Source organism: Pseudophryne corroboree, chromosome 5 (assembly GCF_028390025.1).
Source record: "Pseudophryne corroboree isolate aPseCor3 chromosome 5, aPseCor3.hap2, whole genome shotgun sequence".
Classification (NCBI taxonomy): Eukaryota; Metazoa; Chordata; class Amphibia; order Anura; family Myobatrachidae; genus Pseudophryne; species Pseudophryne corroboree.
The window spans coordinates 240,704,522-240,732,398 of NC_086448.1; the positions used below are offsets into that span (position 1 = coordinate 240,704,522).

At 40.9% G+C, this 27,877-nt stretch overlaps 1 protein-coding gene across 4 annotated transcripts in view; it reads right to left on the reverse strand.

Moving 5' to 3' along the window:
* ZNF385D (zinc finger protein 385D) overlaps positions 1-27,877 on the reverse strand; it is a 442,245-nt gene that overhangs the window by 14,851 nt on the left and 399,517 nt on the right. For all 4 annotated transcript variants that reach the window (XM_063922204.1, XM_063922205.1, XM_063922206.1 and 1 more), the window contains one exon: positions 17,750-17,928. In XM_063922204.1, the coding sequence (XP_063778274.1) occupies positions 17,750-17,928 (179 nt within the window). The remainder of the gene's footprint in view (positions 1-17,749; positions 17,929-27,877) is intronic.

Here is a 27,877-nt window from a genome sequence, read left to right on the forward strand (position 1 = left end):
CCAGAGAGGTGGGAGCTGCTGAAATAGAGACTGGACTGAGAATTAAACTCTTTTCAAAGGAATTCTCCTCATCTGAGGCCATTAAAGAACGAGACAGAGCATCAGCCTTAGCTTTAAGAGTCCCTGCCCGGTACTTAATAATGAACGAGAACCGAGTGAAGAAGAGCACCAATCTAGCTTGACAGGGATTCAAGCACTGGGCCGTCTTGATATACAACAAGTTCTTGTGATCGATGTAAATAGTAATTAGGTGCTTAGCACCTTCCAATAAGTACCTCCATTCTTCTAGGGCAGATTTTATTGCTAAAAGTTCCAGATCTCCAATGGTGTAGTTTCGTTCAGCAGGAGAGAACTTACGAGAATGGAAACCACATGGATGCAACTTCCCATCAGAAGAGTACTGTGAAAGGACGGCACCGATGCCTACTGAGGAAGCATCGACTTCCAAGAAGAATGGTTTTGAGAAATTCGGTTGTTGGAGTACCGGAGCAGACATAAAGGCTGATTTCAACCGGGCAAACGCTACTACAGCTTCGGAAGTCCAGAGACTTGGGTCAGACCCCTTTTTGGTTAGGGCAGTAATGGGTGCAACGATGGTAGAAAATCCATTAATGAATTTCCGGTAGTAATTTGCAAAGCCCAGGAATCTTTGTACCGCTTTCAAGGAGAGAGGCTGAGTCCAGTCCCGAATGGCAGTGAGTTTTTCTGGATCCATGCGAAGCTCCGTACCCGAGATGACATAACCGAGTAACGGAATTGAAGGGACCTCAAAGATACATTTGGAAATCTTGCCATAGAGATGATTCCTTCGTAAGCGAAGAAGTACTTCTTTGACCTGTACTCTGTGCTCTGCAAGATTCTTAGAAAATATCAGAATGTCATCCAAGTACACCACTACGATTTGGTATAACATATCTCGGAAGATTTCGTTTACAAATCCCTGAAAAATGGCAGGGGCATTGCTGAGGCCAAACGGCATTACCAGATATTCGTAATGCCCGTCCCTGGTATTGAAGGCCGTCTTCCATTCATCCCCCTTTTCGGATACGTATCAGATTATAGGCTCCTCTTAAGTCGAGCTTAGTGAAGACGTGGGCTCCACGAACCCTATCAAATAGCTCTGTGATTAGCGGCAAAGGGTATTTGTTCTTAACGGTGATATCGTTTAAGCCACGATAATCAATACATGTTCTTAACCCCCCCGTCCTTCTTCTTCACGAAAAAGAAACCTGCTCCAGCCGGGGAGGTAGAGGGGCGAATGAATCCTTTCAGTAGATTAGATTTGATATAGTCTGACATAGCTTTGGTCTCGGGTAATGACAAGGGATATGTGCGTCCCCGGGGTGGCATTTTCCCTGGGATAAGTTCAATATGACAGTCCCAGGGTCTATGGGGTGGTAACTGATCGTCCGCCTGTTCCAAGAACACATCTGTGAACTCCTGATAGGCCTCCGAAATGAGCTCCTCATCCGACTTGGAAGATGCACGGAGCGGGTAAACAGGAGTGAGACAACTAGAGTGACAAAACAAACTCCAGGACAATATTTGTGACGACTTCCAGTCGACGTGAGGGTTGTGAATTTTAAGCCAAGGTAGACCAAGAACAAGATCGTGAGGCATTTCCGGAATTACTAGAAACTCCAAATGTTCTTGATGCAGAGCTCCAACCTGCAGCTTGATTGGCTCTGTGCGACTTGTAATAAGACCATTAGATATTTTGGTACCATTGATGGCAGTCAACGTAATAGGTCGTTTGACAGACTGTAACTGTAAACCCAGACTCTGAACACAAGAAAGAGAAACAAAATTCCCTGCAGCCCCAGAGTCCAGCAGGGCCTTAACCGGTTTGGCTATAGACTCAGAAAACAGAGACACGGAGAGTAAACAATCCACTGTTGGAGAAGATTTAGATGTAACCCCTAACTTGACTCCTCCGGAACAAGCTAGGCCTGCCCGTTTCCCGGACGGGACTTGCAGAACTTGATAAAGTGATCCGCGGCTCCACAGTAGAGGCAGAGTTTACCCTCACGACGGCACTGTCGTTCCTCCGGGGACAGCCGGGATTGGTTGATTTGCATGGGTTCGTCCGGACTTGGGGTAACTGTTTGCTTAGGCGGGAGAAGCCGGAATCTGGATCGATCCGACCGAATACGTTCGCCACCTCGTTCCTGCATGCGAATATCCACCTTGACACAGAGTGAGATCAACTCTTCTAAAGGATCCGGCAGATCCCTAGTGACCAGCTCGTCCTTCAGACGGTCAGAGAGGCCGTTCCAGAAAGCGGCCCTGAGAGCATCATTATTCCAGCGTAGTTCTGAGGCAATGGTCTGGAAGTGAACCACATACTGTCCCACAGAACGGGAACCTTGACGGACTCGGAGCAGGTCCGAGGAAGCAGCGGTCGTTCTGCCGGGCTCATCAAAAATCCTTCGGAATGACGCGATGAAATTAGTGTAACTGGAAACCAATGGGTCAGATCGTTCCCACAACGGAGACACCCAATCCAACGCTGAACCTTCGAGCAAGGAAATAATGTATGCCACTTTGGACCGATCCATGGGGAAATTGTGTGAGAGAAGTTCAAAATGCACCTTGCATTGGTTGAGAAAACCACTGCAATTCTTTGGATTCCCATTATAACGAGAGGAAGTGGGAAGCTGAAGGCAAGACCTGGTTCCAGACGAGGATTGAACATTACTGGAGATGACTACTGGAGCGGGTACAGGAGCAGGAGCCGGAACTACTGAAGCCAGGGAAGCCTGAATTTGATCCAGCCGGCCGGATAATTCCTGGAGATACTGCATCACCTGGCTCTGTGCCGCCTCCTGACTCTGAACTCGGGAAGCCAAGTTTTGGATGGCGCTTGACTCTGGGTTCCGATCCCCCGGGTCCATGTGGCCTGAGTATACTGTCACTGACCTGGGATGGAAGTGTTGAGAACTCGGGGGTTCTTCCGATGATCGGAAAGAGGAACCACAGCTGGGCCGGAGCAGGGATGGCCGGATGTAGGTTTTCCTCATGCAGAACTTAGCCGTTGTAACCGACGTGTAATGCTAAAGAATTAGTTGTGGCCAAGGCTTGGGGGCGATGCTGAAGTACACAGAAGAATGAAGAACTTGTGAGCGATGTTGAAGAAATTAATGAAGATTTGAGAATGATGTTGAAGCACACAGAAGAATGAAGAACTTGTGAGCGATGCTGAAGAGATGAATAAAGATTTGAGAATGATGTTGAAGCACACAGAAGAATGAAGAACTTGTGAGCGATGCTGAAGAGATGAATGAAGATTTGAGAACGATGTTGAAGCACACAGAAGAATGAAGAACTTGTGAGTGATGCTGAAGAAATAAATGAGGATTTGAGATTCAGTGTAACTCTGGAAGTTTGGGAGGCGTTCCACTTAGGGATACCCTGTAATACTGGAAGCACAGGAGGTGTCCCTCTGAGAGATACACTGTAACGCTGGTAACGCAGAGAATGTCCCACTGAGTGATACACTATAACGCTGGTAGCACACGGAATGTCCCACTGAAAGATACACTGTAACGCTGGTAGCACAGGGAAGGTTCCACTGAGTGATACACTGTAACGCTGGTAGCACAGGAAAGGTTCCACTGAGTGATACACTGTAACACTGGTAGCACAGGAAAGGTTCCACTGAGCGATACACTGTAACGCTGGTAGCACAGGGAAGGTTCCACTGAGTGATACACTGTAACGCTGGTAGCACAGGGAATGTCCCACTGAAAGATACTCTGTAACGCTGGTAGCACAGGGAATGTCCCACTGAAAGATACTCTGTAATGCTGGAACACAGGAGACGTTCAGCTTGAGAACACGCTGAACGCTGCTAGCACTGGTGATCATTGGAAAGATGATACTCAGGCGCCGGGGCTCTGTACGGCGTCTGCCTTTGAACTTCCCGCCCTCTCCCGATTGGCAGAAGGAGCCGATGACGTCACCCGCTCACCACGCTCTCGTGGATGCCGGGCGCAATGGCGGCGCCCACACCCCGGGAACCCGCCGGAGGCAGCGCCAGCAAGACGCGACGACCCGGAGCCCACCGGGGGCGGCGACCGCCGGGAGACCCAGCGCACCCGGAGCGGTAAGCGCGGCAGCCGCAGTGCCGCGAGTGTGACAGAGAGGCTGCCATAACAACCAATCAATAAACTTATAGCTAACATTTATCAAGTGCACTCTATAAAATGATAGCAGCTTATTGGTTGTTATTGGCAACTTGTCCTTTTCTACACTCTTTAGAATGTTTGATACATCTCCCCCATGTTTTTAATGCATTAATTGGTTGGACTGATGTGATGTTTCACTCCACATTGTATTAATTTAGCAAAAATTAAGAGCAAATGAATGTTTCATGGGTACCTCCAAAACTGAGAAGTAGAGGTGCACCTTGAAATGTGCTGGACTGACAAGTAAGGTGCACCTGTGATGTGGTTTGTATATGAATCTGTTAGTAAACAGTAGTGTGTGCCCCATGAATTGTCCTTGGCAGTCCCTAAAATGATATCAGGAACCCAGAGGCAAATTTGAGGGTGGCACTATCCCCCCCCTCCCCCCCCCCCCCGATTGGCATAGTAACACAGGTGAAGGTACAAAGGAGGAAGTGATGTGCCAGCAATCCTGAAAACTTCCTATCCAGTTCTCTCCAGTCTCATGCCCCCATGACTCTGCAGCTACAGCTTCACAGTGTTTCTTCAGCCATTCTCCTTCTGTCTCTCCAACCCCAGTGTCTCTTTAGCCAGCCCCCTTCTTTCTGTCCAGCCAGCCTCCTTCTGTCTCTCTAGCCACCCCGCTTCTGTCTCTCCAGCCAGCCCCTCCTGCCTCTCCAGCCAGCCCTCTCCTGTCTCACCAGCCAGCCCCCTTCTGTCTCACCAAATTGAAATTGGAGTGTTTTGTTTTGCTTTTTATAAAGAATGAAATCCACTTAAAGATAAATCAGATGTTTTCCCACATTTTATGTCACCTTGATGCCAACAAAATTCTAGTGAAAACAAAACTTTTATGAAAAAGTAATAACAAAAAAAAAACTACAATACCCTGGTTGCATCACTGTGTACACCACTAAACTGACACTTTGAGAAAGCACCTTTTTGCTTTTCATAGCAAAGTATCTTTTTGAAAAAAGTTTCTACCAACTCTATCCTACTCTTCCCTGCAAAGAAGTTCAAATTGTTAATGGATTGCAAAGATCTCTATGTGATTGAAGTCTGACAACTGACTAAGCCATTAAAAGACTTTAACAATCCATTTCCAAATTTAGTCTTTGGGGTATATTAACTAAGGTGTGAGGTTTTTAAAAGTGGAGATGTGGCCCATAGCAACCTGTGTACCTGAGGATATCATCTTGGATAGTGAAATTCCTCCTAATGATCAGCTTTCTGACAAGAGGCCGGTGGGTTTTTAACTGTAACACCATGATACTCTTTAACATTCATATTCATTATACCCTCTATCTTGAGCCCCTGCCCAAACTGAAGAGCATCAGCCCAATAGGATTATGCTGCCACCGTGTTATGCACACCAGTGCCTGCAGGAAAGTACTGGTGTCAGAACTGTTATGCACTCCAGTGTCTGCAGGAATGTACTGGTGTTTGAACTGTTATGCGAAACAAATGGACTCACAGACAAACTGGGGAATATGACATAACGTACACAGAAGGTGATAGGGTAACAAAATACACACAAAGTGAACAGAGAAGCCCAGAGGCTAAGGAACTGGGTATCTCCCTTGTATTAGAACTGCACAGATGGAAAAGCAAGATGTTGTGTTTTAATACGTAGAGAACCCGAAATGCTGTTGCTAAGGGCAACAGCAAAACCCTAAAGGGTTACCAACGGGTGTGGCAGTAAACTCCTTGGTCAGAGATGGAATGATAGACACAAGGAGAATCTCCACAATCCTAATTCTCACTTGCAGTGCACAGGTTTTAGCTTACTGCCACTAAACTGACCCCTGACACCTAGCACAGTGAGACAGGATTTAGGCAGGCAAGTCTTAGAATACAGCCGCAAACTTGCTAAGTTCACAGAGTAGTAACAGAACCCCAGCAAGCTAAACGACTGACTCCAGTCTTACTGCTAGGTCTGGATTGGCAGAGTGTAATACCAAATCCCCAGGCCTATTTGCAGTAAGCAACAAACAAATACAAAGCTACACAGTACTGGCTAACTTTCATGAACTGACTAACCAACAAAGATTCAGCAGCATCTGCTTACTCTGAAAAGAGGCCTTATAAAGCAGGTGCTGTCCACGCCCCACTCAGACCTCACAGACTGTGAGCACAAAAACCAGCACCGAATCCCCTGCTGTGCACAGAGCCTATAACCACTGCACAGCAAAAGACCCGAACCGGAGTATCAGCTGCGCTCAGGTTACTCCACTAGCACTTGTCTCCCGGTTGCCATGACGACGTGGCAGCACAGGGCAGGAGACCCTAACACACCGTCATGCTACTGTAGGTACTGTATGTATATTTGCTTTTGATGTGATTTTTTTTTGTGTGTTTTTTTTTTGTGTTTCAAGGTCAGACTAAGGGGTCTGTTCACGAAGCAGTGAAAAAGAGTGGAGAAGTGAGCCAGTTGAGAAGTTGCCTATGGCAACCAAAATGTGTTGAGGTGACATTTGTAAAGTGCATTGTATAAATTATACATAGCAGATGACTGGTCGCCATGGGCAACTTCTCCACTGGCTCACTTCTCCACACTTTACACAGCTTCATGAACAGACCCCTAAAACTTGAAAAAGTTCTGTACGATTCTTGATTTCAGACTTTATATCACAAAACTCCACAATTCCAATAAAGTTGTAGACTTTTCCTATATAATTGCAGCAGTATGCTTCATTATTAAATGTTGTCAGATTCTCACTTGTTACATTTGCCTGGTTAGATGGGGAATGGTAACATATTGCACAATGGTATTTACCCCATTGCCTATTCAATCCCATGCATAAAACAATAATTAGGGCATGCCTATGGGTGCAATGTGTCTCCTAATTCAATCAATGGGACATATGTAATAGGGTCCGAGTTTGCTGGAGGTGCAGGATTCTGGACGATCTCTGATGTTTTTTTAAAGTGGTAATCATTTACAAGGCATGATTTTGCTGTGTAAATGATTGCCGCTTTAAAAAACAAAATTCAAAAACGTGTTTGCATCCATTAAGGTGCATGCAGTGACTCTATTAACCAGCACTTCAAATCATCTTCCCTGTTACCAGTCTTGGAGCTCAGCAGGGAGCTATTCTGAAAAACACTCTACTTCACACCATCAGTGGATCCATACTTCTATACCCATCATCTGTTATTTTTACCACTGCTAATTTGCATGAACAAGCAGCTTATATATTAGTATATCTTTTTTAGGATGCAGTAATCTCTGCAATAGTCCCAGGATATCTTACATTGGACCATTACTAACCCTTGTACTTTGTTTTTATTGCTGTTTACCATTTCATGTAATTTTATCATTATACGCTGAGTGGTATTTGCTGCATTTGTGGTGCAAATAAGATGCAAATTAAAAGCAAAAGACGCTATGCTGCACCACTTGGTGTAGCTCACTCGCACTAGGTGTCTCGTGCCACATGGTATATAGAGGCTAGGTGTATGAGGACACATCTGTAGGTTGCATGGCAAGTGTGCTTGCATCTTTGAGATGAGGCATGTACTGCAGCCTCTCCTACTAATAAAGTCATCATAAACTGAAAAAGAAGAAAGAGAAAACTTTTCCATTTTGCACCTGACAACCTTTTCTCTTCTGTAAAAAAAAAAAAAGAGTTATTTAATAGGCTTCATAAAGTAGAATTAGTTGCAGTAAATGGTGCACAATGACTAAGGAAGACTCTTGTGACCTAATAAACTGAGCAGCGGATAGATTGGAATATTTTAATTTACTTCAAAATATATTCTGAAGTTCTATACTGTATAATAAATTCAACACCAGTGCTGACCTGTAATTACTAAGGTAATTAGCTAAAGGTTAAATAGTTTTCATTACTTCTATTAAATATTTTATTATTTTGTTCTTTACATTTTATAATTTTCTTTGTGACATAGGTTTGATATTATAAATCCCATTCAGTACATACAGCATTGCCTTTAACAAAAAAAATATATGAATTTACTGATAATTTTGTACTGCAATGTTGATTCTAATTAACCTTTTAAAAAGTATCCAAGCAGTTGCGTATAATTCACCACTATATTTTTTTTTCCAACGTTGTTGCTGAAAAGTACTGTTCTGTAACTGTAATTAAAATTTTAGAGATTAATAAATGTTACATGAATTTTAGTTGAACCCACTAGGGAAGCAATGGATTGGTGGTAAAATGTCTTTATACAGTCATGCAGCTTGATCTTTATGGTTTTAGTTCTATATGTTCTTCACCTTTTTTTTTGCTTCATTGTCACTTTTACACACTCCACTCCACTATCAATCTAGTACTTAAATCCTAATGCTACAACACCTATTCCTATATTCAAAGTTCAGTATCAAATATACATTGCCTCTTTTTCACTTCTGTCCCAGCACATACACTCCAAACCACCACACAGCCTTCCTCTAAATCAGTTTCCCACAGTACCCATTATAATGCTTTTGACAAGTGCACATAAAGGACCAAATCTATTGTAGGTTCTACTCTTTCAATTTCTCTTATAAAATAGTTACAGTATATCATTCTTTCAATTTATCTTCTCATAACATAGTTACAGTATATTATTCCTATCTATTTACAGTTATATTATATTATTCCTATCTCTTTACATCCATTTTAGCTTCAGCCACACATTCCTATATATTCCTACTTAGAGGGTCAGACTGGCCCACAAGGGTAGAGGGGAAACCCCCAGTGGGATCAAGTTCCACACTGTGCACTTGAAGTATCTGGGTCCTGTGTAACCTGTTATCTAATGAGGGTCTAGAGCAGTGGTCGGGAACCTTTGGCCCTCCAGCTGTTGTTGAACTACACATACCAGCATGCCTTACTACAGTTTTGCTATGTGGCCATGGTAAAGCTGTTTCAGGGCATGCTGGGATGTGTAGTTCAACAACAGCTAGAGGGAAGAAGGTTCCCCATCCCTGGTCTAGAGATAGAGAGAGACACACACACACACACACACACACACACACACACACACACACACACACAGAGTCCTCCATATTCCTGCTCCAGTGTGTAAGTAGTACATAGGCTGTTGCTATTCCTGCATGTGGCAAGATAAATTATAGATTTTATTTTTCTATCTGCAGTTTAAGGTTGCTTAAATTATCTTTGTTCCACTACAAGTACATTTTTATAAAAATTGACTAAAATAGTTGTCTCTTGAGTAGGTGGAGCTATAAGCAGTGCCACCCAGGCATTATTAAACTATTAGTTTAAATCTAATCTACACCATTGGTTTAAATACGAGTTTCTCAAGTCATCCCAATGGTGCAGGTTTTAAGTTCATCCATGCTTGGCCACAGGTGACTTAATTAGCACCTCAGTCAGTTTGATTTAACCATTTGTGTTAAGCCATGGATAGACCTAAAACCTGGACCATTGGGGTGCCTTGAGGACTACGATTGAGAACCTCTGGTTTAAATACATCCCAACATGACCCATTCCAGGAGGGACTAAATGCTGTCTACCTGGACTTCTTTCTTAAGTTATGATTGCAATCACCTGTGTTGAAACACCTTTGTTATCAATTAAATAGTTCAAGACAGGTGACACAAATCCTATATTAATAGGGAAATCCAGGTAGAGAGCATTTTGTCCCTTCTGGAATTGGTCATGTTGGGAGGTATGCACAATCTAATATACAGCCCCTCTTCCACCGGGGCCCCTTTGTCTTAATTGCCCCGTGCACACCCAAGACTTAATCCGGCCCTGACTTGGAGATGAGTAATTGCGATTCTGCACAATTTGCCATATCAATCTTTGGCAGTTTTTAACTCAATGCCCACACTAGCTGTATACCTGAATATAGAGAAAAAACTAATATTATCTGGTGCTTTATCAAAGACAAGCATTTTCTTTCCCCAAGAACCCTGTGCACTGATGAGTATGTGTGAGACTTGCACCTTCTATGCAGGGTGAGTCCCAATCATCTTTATCAGTAATGGGGCTCATTGTATTATCACTTTTTTTGAATATGTTATAGAACTAACACACCATTACAGCAAAATGCAAGATTTAGTGCACTGTGCTAAAAATATATACACCTAAAATATGGCATAGTTAAATATGTACTTACTACAGCATAAAATTAAGTACTTAGCATGCACGCTATAGTAAAACAAATATAAGTGTCCCTGTACAGCAAAATACAGTGTTTTCACTTCAAGATGCATGTACTGTGTACATCAGACAAATGTCACTTTATATGCCCATAGTCTTATACATATGACACATTCACAAATATATACACACCACTTCCCAGTCTCATCCTGTATGCCATAATATAGCAATAATGGGTCTTTATATATCTATATATACAATTGATACATTCAGTTTGTGCATAGCAGTTACTATCCATCAGTGAATTGAAAACTCTTTGATAAAAACAGATTTTATTGCAGCTTCACAATGTCACTATGAAGAGCAGCATTTTTGAGCTGCACTTTCTTTCACTCAATGCAATTGCAATTGAGAAAATTTTGTAATTTTGAGACTCTCAGGAAGATAACCACTAGAGAAAATAAATCCCAATTCTCAAAGAACTGTCCAGTCATACTGAAAAACAACGACCAATTTGAGCTGCAACATTTTGGGCAAGTGCAAGATGAATCCTATATGTATCTATGAGTGACCAAGGGTGAAACTTGCAAAATATACAGTGCAAGAGACAGTACAAGCACCAACATTAAATGGCTTTAGCTAATCTACATTATAAGAAGCTTGCAGTATAATCAGAGACTCAGGAGTCTAATTATTAAAAAGATGCACAAATTAAAATCTGGTCATGCATGCGCATTGAGCTTTGACTGGAGGGGATCCTGCAAAGCCTTTCCGACCCCATATAGGGTAACGGAATCTCAATGTGGCGACACTCAGCATAGAAAAGCAAAGCTTTTTTTTTGTTTGATAAATTGCAGTAAGTCTCTGTCCAATAAGAAGCAGTGTAGAGTGATACCCCGCATTTTTTATGAGGTCTCACTTTCACTGGTTCCCAATGTGGCAATGGCTGCTGTGGCTGCAGTCAATTGCAGTTGTCAGAAACGATATGCCCCAGAATGCATTGCAGGAGCATAGAGAAAAAAATAGGTAAGTAAATGATTGTTGGAAGGTGGACAAGAGTGACAGTTGGAGAAGAGATGCATGCAAGAATGAAGTGACTGGGAGTGTAGAGGATGCTACTGAGAGGTAATGAAAGAACCTTGAGGAGAACCAATTGAAACTGTGCAGAAGAAGGTTTTAGGTGTACACAGCCCTTAGAAGCAGAGGAAAGCTGCATATAGAAGCTGATGAAAAATGCAAAGCCATTTGCTTTAGACTGGCTACAGCCAACAGAGATAAGCTTCTGATAAGTAGTCTTAAAGGGTCTTGTAGTGCCACAAAGTTAAAATGTTACAGTGCAAAGCTGCGCTGATCTTCTGGAAAGACAGGTATGGCCTGAGACACTTACTCAGACTTTGGTGAGAAAACCATTTTATGTGTACACCTCAGCACCTGCTTTATTGTAATAGACTTTGCTACATTACATATTACACATAACACGTTTTATGGGTTCTAACTGTGCACACAAAGATCTTTAAGTAACTTGGTTTGCCATCATATTAGTCACTTAAAATTATTTACTACTCTGGAAGAGTGCCTTGGACATTTTACATCCTGTCTTAATCATATAGTGTAATAAGGCTATCCATCATTAGTTGATTATTGAAAGTCCAACTGCATAATGGTAAGTAGGTTTGTAGAAATATTTGGAAATTAGGCTGGTTGGCAAAGAGCCAGTTTATCCACTATTGTAGTATAATCAATATAGTATAGTTGTGTAATATTTAGAAGAAAGTATTACTTATGAGAATGTTAAATTGCTTTATTGCAATCTGCTGTCTGTTATTTGTGAATGTCATGGTAATTAATCATTTAATAATAGTAATCCATTTTAGTCTATATTTAAGGTAATTACAAATAAATCTAAAAATACTTTTGAATATATTTTGTCTCTCATTGGGGTAAATTTACTAAGATAAGAGTTCTATTTAAGATGGGATGTTGCCCATTGCAACCAATCAGATTCCAGGTATTATATTCTAGAAGGTGCTAGGTAAATGAGAAGCAGAATCTGATTGGTTGCTAAGGTCAACATCCCATCTTAAATAGAACTTCGATCTTAGTAAATTTACCCCATTGTATGTGGTTGATTGGGGAACCCTTGCCTTTTTGGTAGGGTGTGGACTGAGTTGCGAGTTGCCACTGAAGAAAAAAGTGAGATGAATGATGCACTACAAAGGTATATCCAGTTTACACCTCTCCACACCATCTGTATCCTCACCTCCATGACATATTACACTGGCAACACAGAAAATTCTAAATCTTGCTGTATTAGTTCTCCATCTGATAAATTGAGAAATGTTGAAAAAGCCCTTTCTCTGGTGAAAATTCAGGGGAAAGAGCTTATCTAAAATTAATTAATTAATAGACTCCCCAGACTCCTAGAAATGTAAAAAGCAATTTGTTGACAGATAAATAAACTCTCATTTTAATTTGTTCTTTAAATAGCATGTTTACAGTGCTGAGCCAGAGGCATCACAGATGCCTCCATTACTGCAATAACAAGAAGTGCACATTGGCTAATTGACTTGATTTAAATAGAAACAACCCCTGTAATAAAGCAGTTATACAATGGGATGTAATCGAGTCTGGGATTGCAGCAGGTGTGGGGTGCCGGTCGCTTGTGGATTTTTTTTAAAGGGACAAACACTTACAAAACAAAACCATGCCTTGTAAGTGATTGCCCCTTTGTAAAAAACATCTGAAATATGCCAGCATCCCCCACCTCTGGCAATCTCGGACTCCATTACACCCCGCCACTAATCTTTCTAATTACATACAAATGAAAATAGCTAATGGATAATATTCCCTTACCTAAAGTATTTCCAAAACGTGCCCTGTGACTCTGCAGTGAGCACCATAATTGTATGGAGATTGCATACTATACTGTCTCCTCTTGGTTTGGATTGGCTACATGTTGGTCTAATGTCTTCCATTTTAAACCTGCATTACCAAGAACATAATGGAGCTGGTTCTCCTCTGATTCTGTCAGTATTCTAAAATAATTGTATCTATAAATTGTTCTAGGATTGGATTTAAGTTATTATAGTCCTGACCCCTTTATGTGTGTACACTGCTTGGATAAACTAATGGAATTGTAAAACCCTAATCAAACAGGACAAAAAAGATGGAGAATACTTTAGAGATTGATGATACAGATGTGTCTCACATACACAGGGCTGTTTCTAGACAATTTGGCTCCCAGTGCGGCAGTAAAAACATTTTTTGACCTGCACAAACAAACCTAGGCCATCACAAGAATGAAAAAAAATTCCACCATATTAAATTCCCACACAGTAATGCTCCTGGCACCATATTATGTCTCACACACAACAATGCCTGTGATTCATTATGCCCCGCAGTAAGGCACCTAATTACTTTTGAATTACCTGCTTGTTGCCAGGGGTTTCATGTTCTGGGTCCCTTGGTCAATGCCAGGGGTTTCGTGCTCTGGGTGTAATACTTATTGCCAGGGGTGTATAATGCTCATTGCCAGGGGTTTCATGCCCTGACTGTCATGCTCATTGCCAGGGGTGTGTAGTGCTCATTGCCAGGGGTTTCTTGCTCTGGCTGTCATGCTCGTTGCCAGGGTGTGTAATGCTCGTTGCCAGGGGTGATGCTCACTGGCACCAAAGGCCAGCAACAGCAGCTCCCTACTGTTACTGGCTCCCCCTCCTCCAAGCCATAGTACCCTGCTCGGTGGGCAGAGTTTCTCAAAATTATGCATTTGCTTCATGATGTCACAATGCAACAGAGTCATTTCACGAAACTCCGCCCAGAGAGTGGAATTCTATGGCTGGAAGGAGGGGGAGCCTATTATAGCAGCATTCAAGTGCCGCGGTAGGTGCCCGGTGTGATCATACAGCTTGCCTGCTGCTAGAAACAGCACTGCATATACCTATCCCTTTTATGCTGTACGGAGTGAGATGCCAGGTGCTATTCCTGTGCTGTGCATCTTTTCCTCGATTTTGCTACTTTTTCCATAATTTTTTTTTTTGTCTTAGTACACATTTGGTAGTTACTTAGGATTAGTGTTTTTTGGTTGAATTCGTATAAAGTTGCAGATAAAAAATAACGATGCATGGCGCAGGTCACTTGTATCTGACCTATTTTACGATTTTACACAAACTGCATAACTTTTCCTCGGTTTTACATTTTGCTTTGTTTATAGTGTATTTAGTTACTTAGAGGTATATTCAATTGGTTTCGAAAACTGCCCCGTTTGTCGAAAAGATGGCAGTTTTCGACTTTTTAAGGTCGAATTGTGATTCGGCCTATTCGGTCCTATTCAACAAGTCGTGGAATTCGACTTGTCGAATAGTACGTGAATCGACAGTATAGCTGCCGATTCACGTACTTTTGAGTGAAACTGGGCCAAATTCGACAGGATTTGGCCCCGTTTCCGACCCTCTCAGTCCAACATAAAAAAATGTCGGACTGAGATGTGGGACCCAGAGGAGGAGAGGGGGGAGAGCCACGGGTAGATGGGGGACAGCCGCAGGCAGACAGGGGAGAGCAGCGCTACAGCCCAGCGCTGCAGCAGGATGTCTCACAGCCGCGCCGCTCACGGCAGCGTCCACCCGGCTCCAGCAAGTGAGGTCACGCTTGCTGGATCTGGGTGGACACTGCCGTGAGGTCGGGCGGCTGTGTGACATCCTCCTGCAGCGCTACTGTAGCGCTGCTCTCCTCCGTCTGCCCGCGGCTGTCCCCGCTGGTCTCCCAGCGGCTCCCCGCCCCCACTCCTTCTCTGGGTCCCTCATCTCAATTCGACTTTTTAAAAGTCGAATTGAGATGAGATTTTAATAGGGGTTGTCGGATACATTCCGACAAATGCATGTCAGAATGGATCCGACCCTAATTGAATATACCCCTTAGGATTAGTATGTCTGTAGTAAGGTAATTGGTATAAAGTTGCAAATTTAGTATAGCGATTGTGTACTTTTTACTCAATTTTGTTACTTTTCCCTCCATTGTGCTACTTTTACCTCAGTTTTGCATCTTATTTTGCTTACTTAGTATTAGTGTTTTAGCACAGATAAATCACAAAGTCCTTGCCACATATTTTTCATGGCGCACCAAATGGGGCTATTTAGCATGATTTGAGGCTAGGTGTGTATGGACACATCTGTATCCTGGGTTAACACTCAAGTGTGCATTATTTCTGCCAACAGCCCAGAAGGTTATAATACAACAGTATTATTTGTGATCTAAAACCAAATAATTCCACACATGCTTCATTTAATAAGGAAAACATTTGCTATTACAGTTGGTTGAAGGTGACACAATCAATAAATACAAATGTAAAACATTTCTATTTTCCAACACAAAAGGTTACTTCAAATGTCACAGCTGCAATGCTTGTAACAATACAATTAAGGGCCTTGTACTATATCAACTATTATCAGAGAAAAGTTGCCAATCAAGTAGTATTCATGAAGTACAGTACTGTACTATAGCACTTTGGTGTATCTTGTCCCTGTGAAGAAATCTTACATGGGAACCTCCTGTGTTTTAAAACTGGTTCAGTGAACAAAAGGGCATAATATAATGTGCATACAGAACTAGGGAAGAGGAAATAGTACAACACAGCTTGTCTGCTTTGTATTATTTAACTTGTGACAATTCAGTATCACAGCTGAGGAAATCAGTACATACGTATTTTAAATATTACAGTTTCAGTATGAATTACCGCTGACTGGGATGCCGGCCGTCAGAATACCGACAGCGGCATCCCGGCCAATAGTATGCCGGCAAAGGGGTGAGTGCTCGAAAGCCCCTTACGGGCTCGCTGCGCACACCACGCTGCGGGCACAGTGGCTTGCTGTGCTCGCCACAGGTTACTGTATATTCTCCCTCTATGGGTGTCGTTGACACTCACAGAGGGAAAATAGCTGTCTTGCTGGTATTCCGGTGTCAGCATTGTACCGCTTGTCAGGATTCCGACCAGCTGTAACTTAACCAGTTCCCATTACAGGATATAAACTGTGATACACATTTGCCATTATTCACCTTGCCTTAAATTGGCGCCAAATAGCGACATTTGGCACACCATGATAAATGTGACTGAGCTGTTTCATGCACCTGGCGCATAGTATTTTTACTGGATTTGCAACCTATTCGAATTATTTTATGATAAAAGCATAAGTATACTGTACTAATCTCAGATAATAAGGCAAGAACCGTGGCTGATATTGCTGAGCTGTGCCGTGCTTCCTACTACCCTACATTGTGCAAATTTACATAGCCAAATATAAATTCTAAGCTACCAATATACTACAATACTGTTTGTATGTGACTATGAAGTTGGGTGGAAAAGAAGCTAAAAGCTAAACCTACAATTCATGGTGTAGCGCAATACTTTTATTGCCACAAAGCGCAAAAAATGCTAGTTGAATACGGACACGTACAGTATGTATAGTTTGGCACATGATCTTGTGCCACCACAAGTGCATATATACATTGCTACACATGTGAATGCTGCATACAGTATATACTTGCACTTTTAGTGCATCAAAAGCGTGCAGTATATTTTGACTGTTTCCCTGGTAACCACCGGCCACAGATACAATGCTACTCAGTATTGTGACAGTATGTTCCAGATGTGTAAGACCAATAATTTTTTGTTACTTTTTATTGCTTTTTTTAAGCAATACAATCAATTTGTTTAGTAATCCAAATGTCAAAATTAAAAAGCGTGCTTTACATGTGAAAAGTTCCAAGCTAAAAATAGGATGTAATCATTTAACAACAATATATACAATATACCCTTTTAAACAGTAGCATACAAAATAATAATTCTGTTTATAAGACATAAAAATGAATTGTCTGTCTAGCAGATGTATTTGTCTTAGAGGCAGAATATGGTTATTTGTCTTTTTATCTGCTGTATTTGCATGATATAAAATGACAATATTCATAGTTGTAATGTACGTGGAATGACAATAGCTAGGAATCTTCCTCTCTGCAATCCCCTTTCTCAGTTGATTCTTTAGACACTATATAATCCATGAGCATTTCCTGCAACTTGAAAAGCCAACATTAATCAAGAGCTTTTTGCATTCATTTTGCAATTTCTTTCTGCAAACTGGGTTTTTGCAATTAACTTTTTAGGGGTTTTTCCCTTACACGTTACAATTATAAACTATAAGCTGCAACCAATTCAAGTGTATAAACAAAATGTAAAAAATGTAATATAGCAAAAGTTTTCCATCTTTTAAGAGAAAATAAAAAAGATAACATGTGAACACTCAAGACCAAGCATTGTGAGGCAGTGGTGCTTTTCACATCTCAGGCCACTTTACTGTACAGGAGTTATGCATTTCGTCAATAAACATACTTACAATTAGGTATATCTCACAAGGGTTGTACTAATTACATACAGAGGATTACAGTACACTCGTTAAAAATTCTAATGCTTATGGTATAGCCATACTCTATTAAGTTGTTATGTTTAAAAATTGCTGTTACCTGTTTAAGTTGTGTCTCAGAGTTAACGTGAACATCACAGATTTCACAGTGAAATGTTTTGTTCTGCAGACCAGTATTTATCTTGTTAATGGGTCCTCTACCTTTTACAACTGCTCGGGGAAATGCTTTAATAGTTCCACTTCCATTCCTGGCTTCCACCATTGTTTTGTGCTTTGTACCTGAAGTTATAGAAAGTTCCATTACAATCAGACTTTTACATTGATTATTACAACTGGTTATTTCATGAACAGGGGAGTCGAGAGCGAGGGGGGAGGGGGGGCTGGTATAAGTAACACAGGCCTGCCAGGGAGCAGTAGCCGTGACCCTAAGATGGTCTGACGAGTCCCTTTCAACTTTGCACCGCGGACAGGGTCTCAGTATTTGCAATTGAGTGTAACCATGCCCACACATGTTTGCCCGCTCTCCCTAGTAGTTGGGCACTACAGATTTAATACAATGGATGCAACATTTGCAAACTAATGATGAATGAACACAGGTTTATGTGGTCACCTACTAACAAGGTTGTTTATCCAAACTGACAAACATTCCATGCAAATTTTGATCAGATCTAACAATCATTCTGATTTAGTTTTGTCAGTTTTATTATAAAAATTATAACATGCAAGCCAAAATCACCGTAGAGGATATGTTGTAAAATGTATTTCTACGCTTTAACTAATTATTTAGGGTCTCATTTACAGTTAGGTTTATATCCAACTAGAAGGTGCAATTTCACAACTTGGCAAAACCATGCAGCACTACAGGGGGATAAATGTTAATGTGCAGAAAGACTTGGGGGCCTATTCATTATGTCAATTACTCTGGTGGTAACCCTTTAGTAGTAGCGGTGAAACGTAGCACTGCCAAGTCTGACTAGGCAGACGTACTGTGCATGGGCAATTTCTGGTGGAAGGAGCTGAGCAATGGTGGGACTTTGCAAGTGGGACTCTTTCCCATAGGGTGCAGGAACAAACGCCATCTCAGTATGGGGAATATTCTTGCAGTCAGGCTCCAAAAATGTTGTAATGGTGATCAGCATTTGACGCATTTCATCTATGGCAGTCTTCGTCAGGATGCTCATTAACTCAATTCCCATCCTGGTTGATGAAACGTGTTGAACGCTGATCACAGTGACCAACACCACAATCAGCTGTGCGGACACACATTGGAGATTGCAGGCCAGGATGACACCTTATCAAGTATTAAGATAGGATCTGGACGCCACCTACTATATGGACACCCCAAAAGGGAATACTGTTAACCCACGTTCCACAGTGTAATAAAAAGGGAAGGAGGTTGCACCTTCTACCCAGGAATTTTCAACTATATCCATATACTGAATTGCACCAAGAATTTTTGGTTCAACTATAGGAGAAGTAAGTCGCAGGAGCGCATTCCCTAGATATAAGAATCAGGCACAGAGTGCATATGGACTCTTCTTATTGTTTTTTTGTTTTGTGTCAGTAAATTTTATTGTCGTCTCTGTAACCCTTGGTATACCGATATTAGAACTCACACCCCCTTTAGATCACTCAAACCATCCATATATTGGGCTTTAATAACTCACGTGCACATGCGCATATATATTATATATCTTTTAAAGGCACTGTATCCATTAACCTAATAAAGGGTTTTTTCTAAGAAAACCAACCGTGTCTCTACCATATCCTTATTGTATTGGGTTAGTGTGAGAAAACGCTCTATCAAGTATCATATTCATTAGGGATCTGTAGTGTCTCCACCTTCCCTGCAGCAACCCCTTACTTTTACCTGCTGCCCACCCTGACAACCAGCACAGTACCACTTCTCCTCTACACATTTAATCATTACTGTAATAAACATAATGGCATGGTGGTATATATAAGGGGAAAAGGAAAGCTAGCTTTATTTTAATGTAATATTTAGATAAACTACTAAATAAGTGAGCAAGAGGAAAAAGGACAGATAAAGTATGGTGGTGAAGAAAGAATGGCCCCACTAAGCAACATCACCATCTGCATACATTCCACATCCCACTAGATAGGTATCCTTGAGTGTGGTGACAGAGCAAAGGGCCCATCAGAACCTGGGGTGCAGCTGACCCCAATAGAGTAGAATCAGCCTAACCCTGGTATTTGAGGGTATTTGGGCATCTCAAGATCTAAAGGCAGATAGCGACTGCTACCATTCTTTCTGCCACAAATATCGCCAAAACCAACTATGAAAGCTAAAGAAAGGGAGGGTGGGAAGCTGCACAACTGAAGAGCTGATACCAAAATGGCCACTACATACACCCCTAATCACAAAATGGCCCTGATAAACTCCCCTTAAACCACCTCTATAGACTGACCTTTCCAAACATCGCCTACCAACAACCTCACACAAAGTTGTCACCCTTTTCTGACCAGGGGCGGTCACTCACAGTATTGGGCTTTAATTTCCTACTGTACATGCATATGAAATGCATTCCATCACTCAGAACAGTTTACAGTATGTAAGATATTCATCACATCTGTATTGTAAATTTAATTTCAGCTTGGGTCATTTGGACTATGTGTGAAAAGTACCCATAAAGTAGTTCCATGAGGTAAATTACAAATGTTATGGATCAATGGGTCGACCTTAAAAAGGTCAACAGTGTCTAGGTCATCCCCAAAAGGTTGACAGGCACAAGTTCGACATAGGAAAAAAGGCTGACATTGACAAAAGTAGAAAAAAATAGGAAAATGTTGACATTATTTTTTTACGGGGATTTTATGTCATTTTCTCCTTAAAATGAATTGGAATCCCAATTTGTGCACCGCATCACTTTGCATGGCGAGAAAACTTTACTATTCCAAATCGTAGTCCATTTGGATAGTAAAGTGCGAAAAAGTTGAAAATTTAAAAAGTTGTAAAAAACTCATGTCGACCTTTTCTTGTGTCAATGTTGAACTTTTGTCCATGTTGGCCTAAAGCTTGTCAACCAAAACCTTAGTATTGTCGACCTTACATCCAGATACAAAATACAAAATAGTTCCCTTACAAAATTCTTGGAAAAATTTTTTTACATCACAAAATAAAAAAGCTAAATTATAGATCGATAGATAGATAGATAGATAGATAGATAGATAGATAATATATATTACATCAGATTAACATTTTACAGTTATTTTCTCACTTAGGCAGAAATGTTGGCACGATGGAGAGGGAAATGCATTTGGCAGGAAGTACATGTAATTTTGTAGCTGAATATAGAATTATTAATGATGTGCTTTATAACAGAATCCAAATCCTTGTGTTCTGTGATGCTGATAGCAGCAATGTTCCTTCCTTTTCAGATGACACATACAGTATTTCCAACAAATACCAACACATAATTTAAAGATAAAGTTTACTTTGTACATTAGGATATAACACAATCTCTTGCTCTAACTAACAGAAAATGAGGACCCTTCCTCTGCGGAAATTTGCCATTACAGAAATACACCCACACAACTGTCGTATTCTGAAGTATGGATACAATACTTTTGTAGTGTTGTCTACCAGCTTTTATTTTACTTAACTTTTAACCTCAATAAAAGTTCTGTTAAATCAAGTTATAATGGTGGAATGCATAGAAAATAATACACAACACTTAAAAAGGAAAGAAAAGATATTTTAGTTTTAGCAGTGTAATCAGATTTTTCCAGATTTATTTTATAATATACACGAGAGTAGTAACAATATGGACAATAAATATGTTTGTTCAAGATCCTGTAGGAAATGTAGTAATAAATAAAGTGGTACACATGAAGGGTAAGGCACAAGTTGGAAAGAGGCAAGGAGTTATCAAAGCAATGATCTCATAAAACAAAAGGGTCATAAAATGATAAAATAAAATAATAAACAGATTTCTTCCGGAACCTAAAAGTCATGAGTAACAAACAGGAATATTGCTCCCTACAAAATATACTGTAAACTCACGAGCAGGACCCCTCTCGTTTAGTTCTCTACATTTTTATGTAATAGGCAGGAAGCAACTATGGGCCTAATTCAGATCTGATCGCAGCACTTCTGCTCAGTGTCACATCAATCAGACCTCACCTACTGTATGCAATAATGTAAACACAACCACAAATAGCATTCACTATAACCAAAATAGAAAGTCACCATACATAATATGGACCAGTGTTCACGTGATGTTATATAGTCTTAGGGGTGCCAACCACTTTAATGATGAGGCGATGATGGACTCTTCGTAAAAAATGTAATTCCTGATCCCACGTGGTTCATATCTCCTACAGGGCCACCTCAGTGATGTATATAAGGGGTTATGATAATTGAGCGTAACCAACTTACTACTAGCGGGGCTGTATAAATCTCATAAAGGTATCTTTACACCAGTAATAAGAGAGTCAACTGATATCGGGCGTACCCAACTTACTGTTATCAATACGTTGTCTTTCTCATAAAGGTATCTTTTCACCGTCACTCCTCCTCTTTTCTTCTCTTATTTCCGATTTCAATCTCAAAAAAAAAATTTTTTTAATTTCAGGAAAGGGAAGTAAAGGGGACGTTTGAGTAACCCATATGCTTCTCCAATATATTTATAAAAAAATACAACAATAAACAATTTAAAAGCGGTGTGTACTCCTAACTCATGAATTTAGTATAGATGTTAGAAACCAAGGGATACGTAACTTATAGGGGTTTGTTGTCTGGATTGTCCCCCTCAAGGCCGTAATCACTGGTGTAAATTCAGAGTTCAAGTACTTCCCAAAGACTCCACAGCGCTCTCTACCAATGCGTTTCAACAATTATGTCTTCCTCAGGGTGTGAGGAGAGAGCTACGGATGTACATATTTATACCCTTCCAAGTTCCTCCTCAGGAAGGGGAGGGGTCGGGTCAAAATAGCATCACACAAGTTTAAAATAAAATATTATATAGTTTAAACTACCAGTATTATTCTTATATAAACAAAGTTGCTTAATTCTTCGAAAATCTTCACACAAACAGCGGTATACTCTTCGGAACGCACGCTTACTTCCGCCGGAAGTGGCTCATCATGTCTCTCACACGGAAGAGACCAGTCCCGGTGGTGGGGCTGCAGCTTCTTTTTGAAGGAACAACATCCACTTAGTGGAAGGCATAGACCTATACTTCCTATTGTCCTGCATTCCACAGCGGCCCCTTTGTACATTATTTCTTAACAGTTTGATCACAGATGTTTCTAGTAAATATGCGCAACAAAACTTGATGTGCAGCTATACGGTGTGCAAATAGATGTGTATCACACACATCAAAGAAGATGATGAGATCCCAAAAAATTACCGTATGGTCACTATGTTAAATGTAAGATGGATATTTATAGCATTAGAATTGAGGTAAGTACAGAAATCATCCAGAGATCCTCTTGTACCCCTCCATACAAACAGAATGTTGTCAATGTATCTCTTCCAGAGCACCAGGTTTGCCCCAAAGCCATGGCCCCTAAAAAACTGAAAGTTTTTCCCAGTAGGACATGAAAAGGCTAGTATAGCTAGGGGCAAACCTGGTGCACATTGCAGTGCCTTTAATTTGCAAAATATATGAATCCATAAACCAAAAAAAGTTAATGGTGAGTATCAGCTTGATCCCCTCCAGTACGAAATCCTTTAGACTAAAATTCAACCCTTCTAAATCCAAAAAATGGGACATTGCATCAAGTCCCTTCTCATGTTCTATAATGGTATACAGCGAGGTTACATCTACTGTTACCAAAAAACATTCTGAATCCCATGTCAGGCCTGATAAGAGATTGATTACATGTAGTGAGTCCTTAGTATAGGAAGGAGTTTTCTTTATAATGGGCTGTAATATATAAAAATATATTTGGAAAGATTTGATGTAACTGATTCCGTTCCTCCCACAATAGGTCTTCTGGGACGTACTTCCTTATTCTTGTGGATTTTCGGAAGGGTGAATAGCATCGGTATACAAGTATTTTCTTTCCTTCTCAGTAATCATTTTCTTTTTCTCATATCGATCGTGGAATATTTCTATCTTCTGTTGTACACTTTCCGTCGGATAAGTTCTTAATTTCTTATAAGTCGTTACTTCCACAAGTTGTTTATATATTTCTGTTTTGTAATCTTCCACATTCTGCACCACCGTGCTGCCGCCTTTGTCTGCTGGCTTTATTATGATGTTTGTATTTTCCTTTAAAGCAGTAAGTGCCTCCTTCTCTTTTTTACTCAGATTGGGGCATCATACCTTTTTGAATTGTTTATTTTCTATATCTTCCTTTATTCATTTTTCAAAAGTCTCGATAAAGCATCCCTTCTTGAAGGTGGGAAAAAAGATAGACTTGGGTTTGAACATTGATGGTTCATCATCCACCTTCAAATCTTCAACATTTTTCTCATCAAAGAATTTCTTCAATGTTAATTTTCTTATAAACTTCAGTAGGTCAATGTATGCTTCAAACCTGCTGAGACCATTGGTTGGTGCAAATTTCAAACCCTTTTTTAGCAAACTCTCTTCAAATTCAGTCACTACATAGCTACTTAAATTGAAAATCTTTGCAAATTCTAAGTCTCTACTTTCAACTCTTTCTTTAAAAAAAAAAAAGAAAGAGTACTTCAATTCTGGATATATAAAATTGAGAAAAGGATGAAATAGAGACTTAGGATTTACAAAGATTTTCAATTTTCAAGACTTACATTTTTTATGAAGAGTCCGTTATTGCTTCATCATTAAAGTGGTCGACACCCCGAGGACTATATAACATCACATGAACACTGGTCCATATTATGTATGGTGACTTCATATTTTGGTTATAGTGAGCGCTATTTGTGGTTGTGTTTACATTATAGCATTCAGAGTTCTCTATCAGTGTGTGGGTGGTGACACACCATTAACACAGTCGCAGACTGCAGCTCCTAGAGTGCACAGAAGAATTCTCATTAGTTTTGTTACTCACCTACTGTATATTCTTACTTTATAAAGGGGATGTAGTCACAATCCTGGTGGTCGGCATATCAATGCCGGGATCCCGGCCGCCAGAATGTTGGCAGAGGGCTATTCCCACTAATGGGTGTCCATGACACCCATAGAGTGGGAATAGAACCTGTGGCAAGCGCAACCCTGCTGGCATTCTGGTGGCCGGGATCCTGGTGTCAGCATGCTGACCGCTGGGATCTCAATCTCCAGTATCCGGAACCTAACCCTTATAAAGCTATAGTGTCTACAAAGCTTTGCACCAGCAACAAGTGGAATTATGTTTTTCTGTTAGATCTTTAAAAAGATTTGTTTGCCTGTTCATTTATTCATTTATCACCATCCATCATGATTCTACATTCTCTAACCCACTGAGTTTGGCTTTTTTCCTCCATACTCAATCTCTCAGGACTAAGTGCTTAGCCAGACATGGTGTGCCACGGACAGCAACCCCAGCCAAATGGTTCTCCCAACCGGCACTGTGACAACTTCTTCATTTAAAAACAGAATATTTTATTTACATAAATAGGAATAAAATGACTACATATGACATTGTATTCTTCTAAAAGGACCTCTCTGATTAATTGTGAAATTCATGGTGCATATAAAATAAGGTGAAAGTTTTTGCCTTCAAAATATTTAATGTCCTGTGGGCCCAATTTTGGATTTAAAAATAAATATTCCCCTATGGGCGTTAGCAAACAGTTTATTACAATTTTAAATAAATAAGTAATTAGTTGAGCTACCATATTTACAACAGCTTCACTGCAACGGTCTCCGGAAACCTATCTGTACAGATTTCAATTCAACAATCCAAACTAACACCAGAGGAGGCCGTGCATGAACAGTAGATTAAATATAAATATACCAGTTGTTGAAATTAAAAATACTTTTTTTCATACACAATTTACCATATTAAACAAATATAAAAACAGTAATCTCAATATGTTCAGCTAGTATATTGGCTGGAAATTATGTAAACCGTAATCAACCTGTAAGAAGGGCAGCAGTTGATTTACCGATGGACACAATACCGACAGTCATAATCCTGACACCCATTGACTGACAGTCAAAATACCGACAGTCAAAATACTGACATTCATTATGCTGGCATGTTCAAAATGCCGACTTAGTCAGAATACCGACATTTGAATTGCTGACATGCATTTTTAAGGAATTTTTGCCCCAAAACAGACTTGTTCATACTTTACCATCCCAGTGGACCTGGAGGGGGAATATAATAGTGTGCCGAGTAGAGCGAGGCACCGTGCCCAAGCATGGTGAGCACAGCGAGACATGCTAGGAGACGCAGTACACTTAGACAGTGTCCATGTCGACCTATGTCAACATTGACACAAAATCCCAGAAAAAACTCATGTTGGTATTTTGACATGTCGGCATTTCAAATGTCGATACTGTGACTATCAGCATTTTGAACATATCGGCATCATGAATGTCCGTATTTTGACCTATAAGAATTGTATTGATTGTAACGACATCACTGTTAATGTGCTTTTCGGTAGTGATATTTACTTCAGTCACAGTGGTCACAGTTTCAAATGGTAATAGAAGTTGGTTACTTGTATCTTTGCACATGCAATTGCAACATTCAGGCTGGAAAAAAGAAACCTTTTAGATTTGGTTGACCCAGGATCGGACTGTCCCACAGGGGTACAGAGGAAACCCCTGGTGTGCCCCAGTGCCTGAGGGCCCTTCTCCTCGTCTAGGGATCAGGTTCCAGACTGTGCACTAGAATTATACATTATACATACTGTATGTTACAAAATACTGCACAGGACTATGGTGTATTTTCTACAGTGCTTTAATCTGGTAAATTATCTTGCATGGAATATACTTCAAATGGGGCCCAGACCATACACTCTGTAATGGTTAGCCAAGCCTCTGTGTTGGCTGCCCACACCCCCTATGGAGGCTGACCACACCCCTAAACATGGGATTCACTTCATGTCCCAGACCGACACTTGGTTGACCATGGACTATATATCCATATAGTGGTTCCAAGAAATAACCTGATGACTGGGATCCGATGTTACTAAAAATTACTCAGTCCTTATCCACCATTAACATTCCTTATTTATACTCACTGCACCTGTTCTGATATGCTGTTGCACCTGTATCCGTATATATATATTAAAGCTGTGGTCGGTGCGTGTAGTCTCTCACTCAACTGCGTGGGCTTTCTTTTTAATATCGATATATGTGAGTCCTTTTCCAGAGCGTCCTCAGATTTCACGGCTGCAGCCACACTCACTGTTAGCCGTGGCTAGTCAATCCTTTATACGGGGCCAGCTGGATGTTTCCTCGGTGCAAGAGCAGAAAGCCCTGTCCTCTCCAGTCTCAAAACACGGAGTCCTAAATGCGTTTTGTCACGTCCTGTGACTTTTTCAATTTTGGATTTCCATGGCTATGCGCAATCCCAATACCCACAGTATCCAATTAAAAAAATGGTTGCAGGAAATTTTGTGGTTAAAATCCCATGGGGTGAGAAAAAAAATACGGCTGGGTATTTACATGTATTTTCCGTCAGTGCCAATGGTTTCCATGGCTCCCTGTTAGCTCTCCTCCATCATTCCACTGCAAGGGATGATGCTGGGAGGGTAGGAGGCTGCTGGGAGGAAAGGAGGCTGTGAGGGGGGATGTGGCTTCTGTGAGATGTAGTTCTCCCATAAGCTATGTGCAGCAATATACAGTATAAGCACAAAACCAATAACTCTGCTGCTGCAAGTCCCAGGATGCCTCAATTGACTGACTGGTAGAGCATGATGGGACATATCATTTTAATTAAGTTAATTAGGAATAATTCAGTTATCAGTTCTGTCTCATTGCACTAACCCCCTAGAGTACCTGAGCACTACTGTTGGAGGTCTCCCTGGTGGGGTCCCCTTCCTGAGTTTGGAGTATGGGGAATACTGCTCTCTCACTTCCTCCAGTGGCGACAGGCAGGGGTGTTTTAAGAGAGCAGTGGGCCTGCATGCAGCCTCCATCAGGGCTGGCAACAGAAATCTCTTGGGGCCCGGTAAACTCATATATTTGGGGCCCTATATTCTCCAACATAAGTACAGGCTGGGTAATGTACTACAGAAATAAGCATCCTGTCACCCCGCCCTACACCATCTCCCAGAATATACCTCCACTCTGTTCTTTTAATAGCAAAGTGAGTGCCTAAGGTGGATGTGGGCCAATCCCAT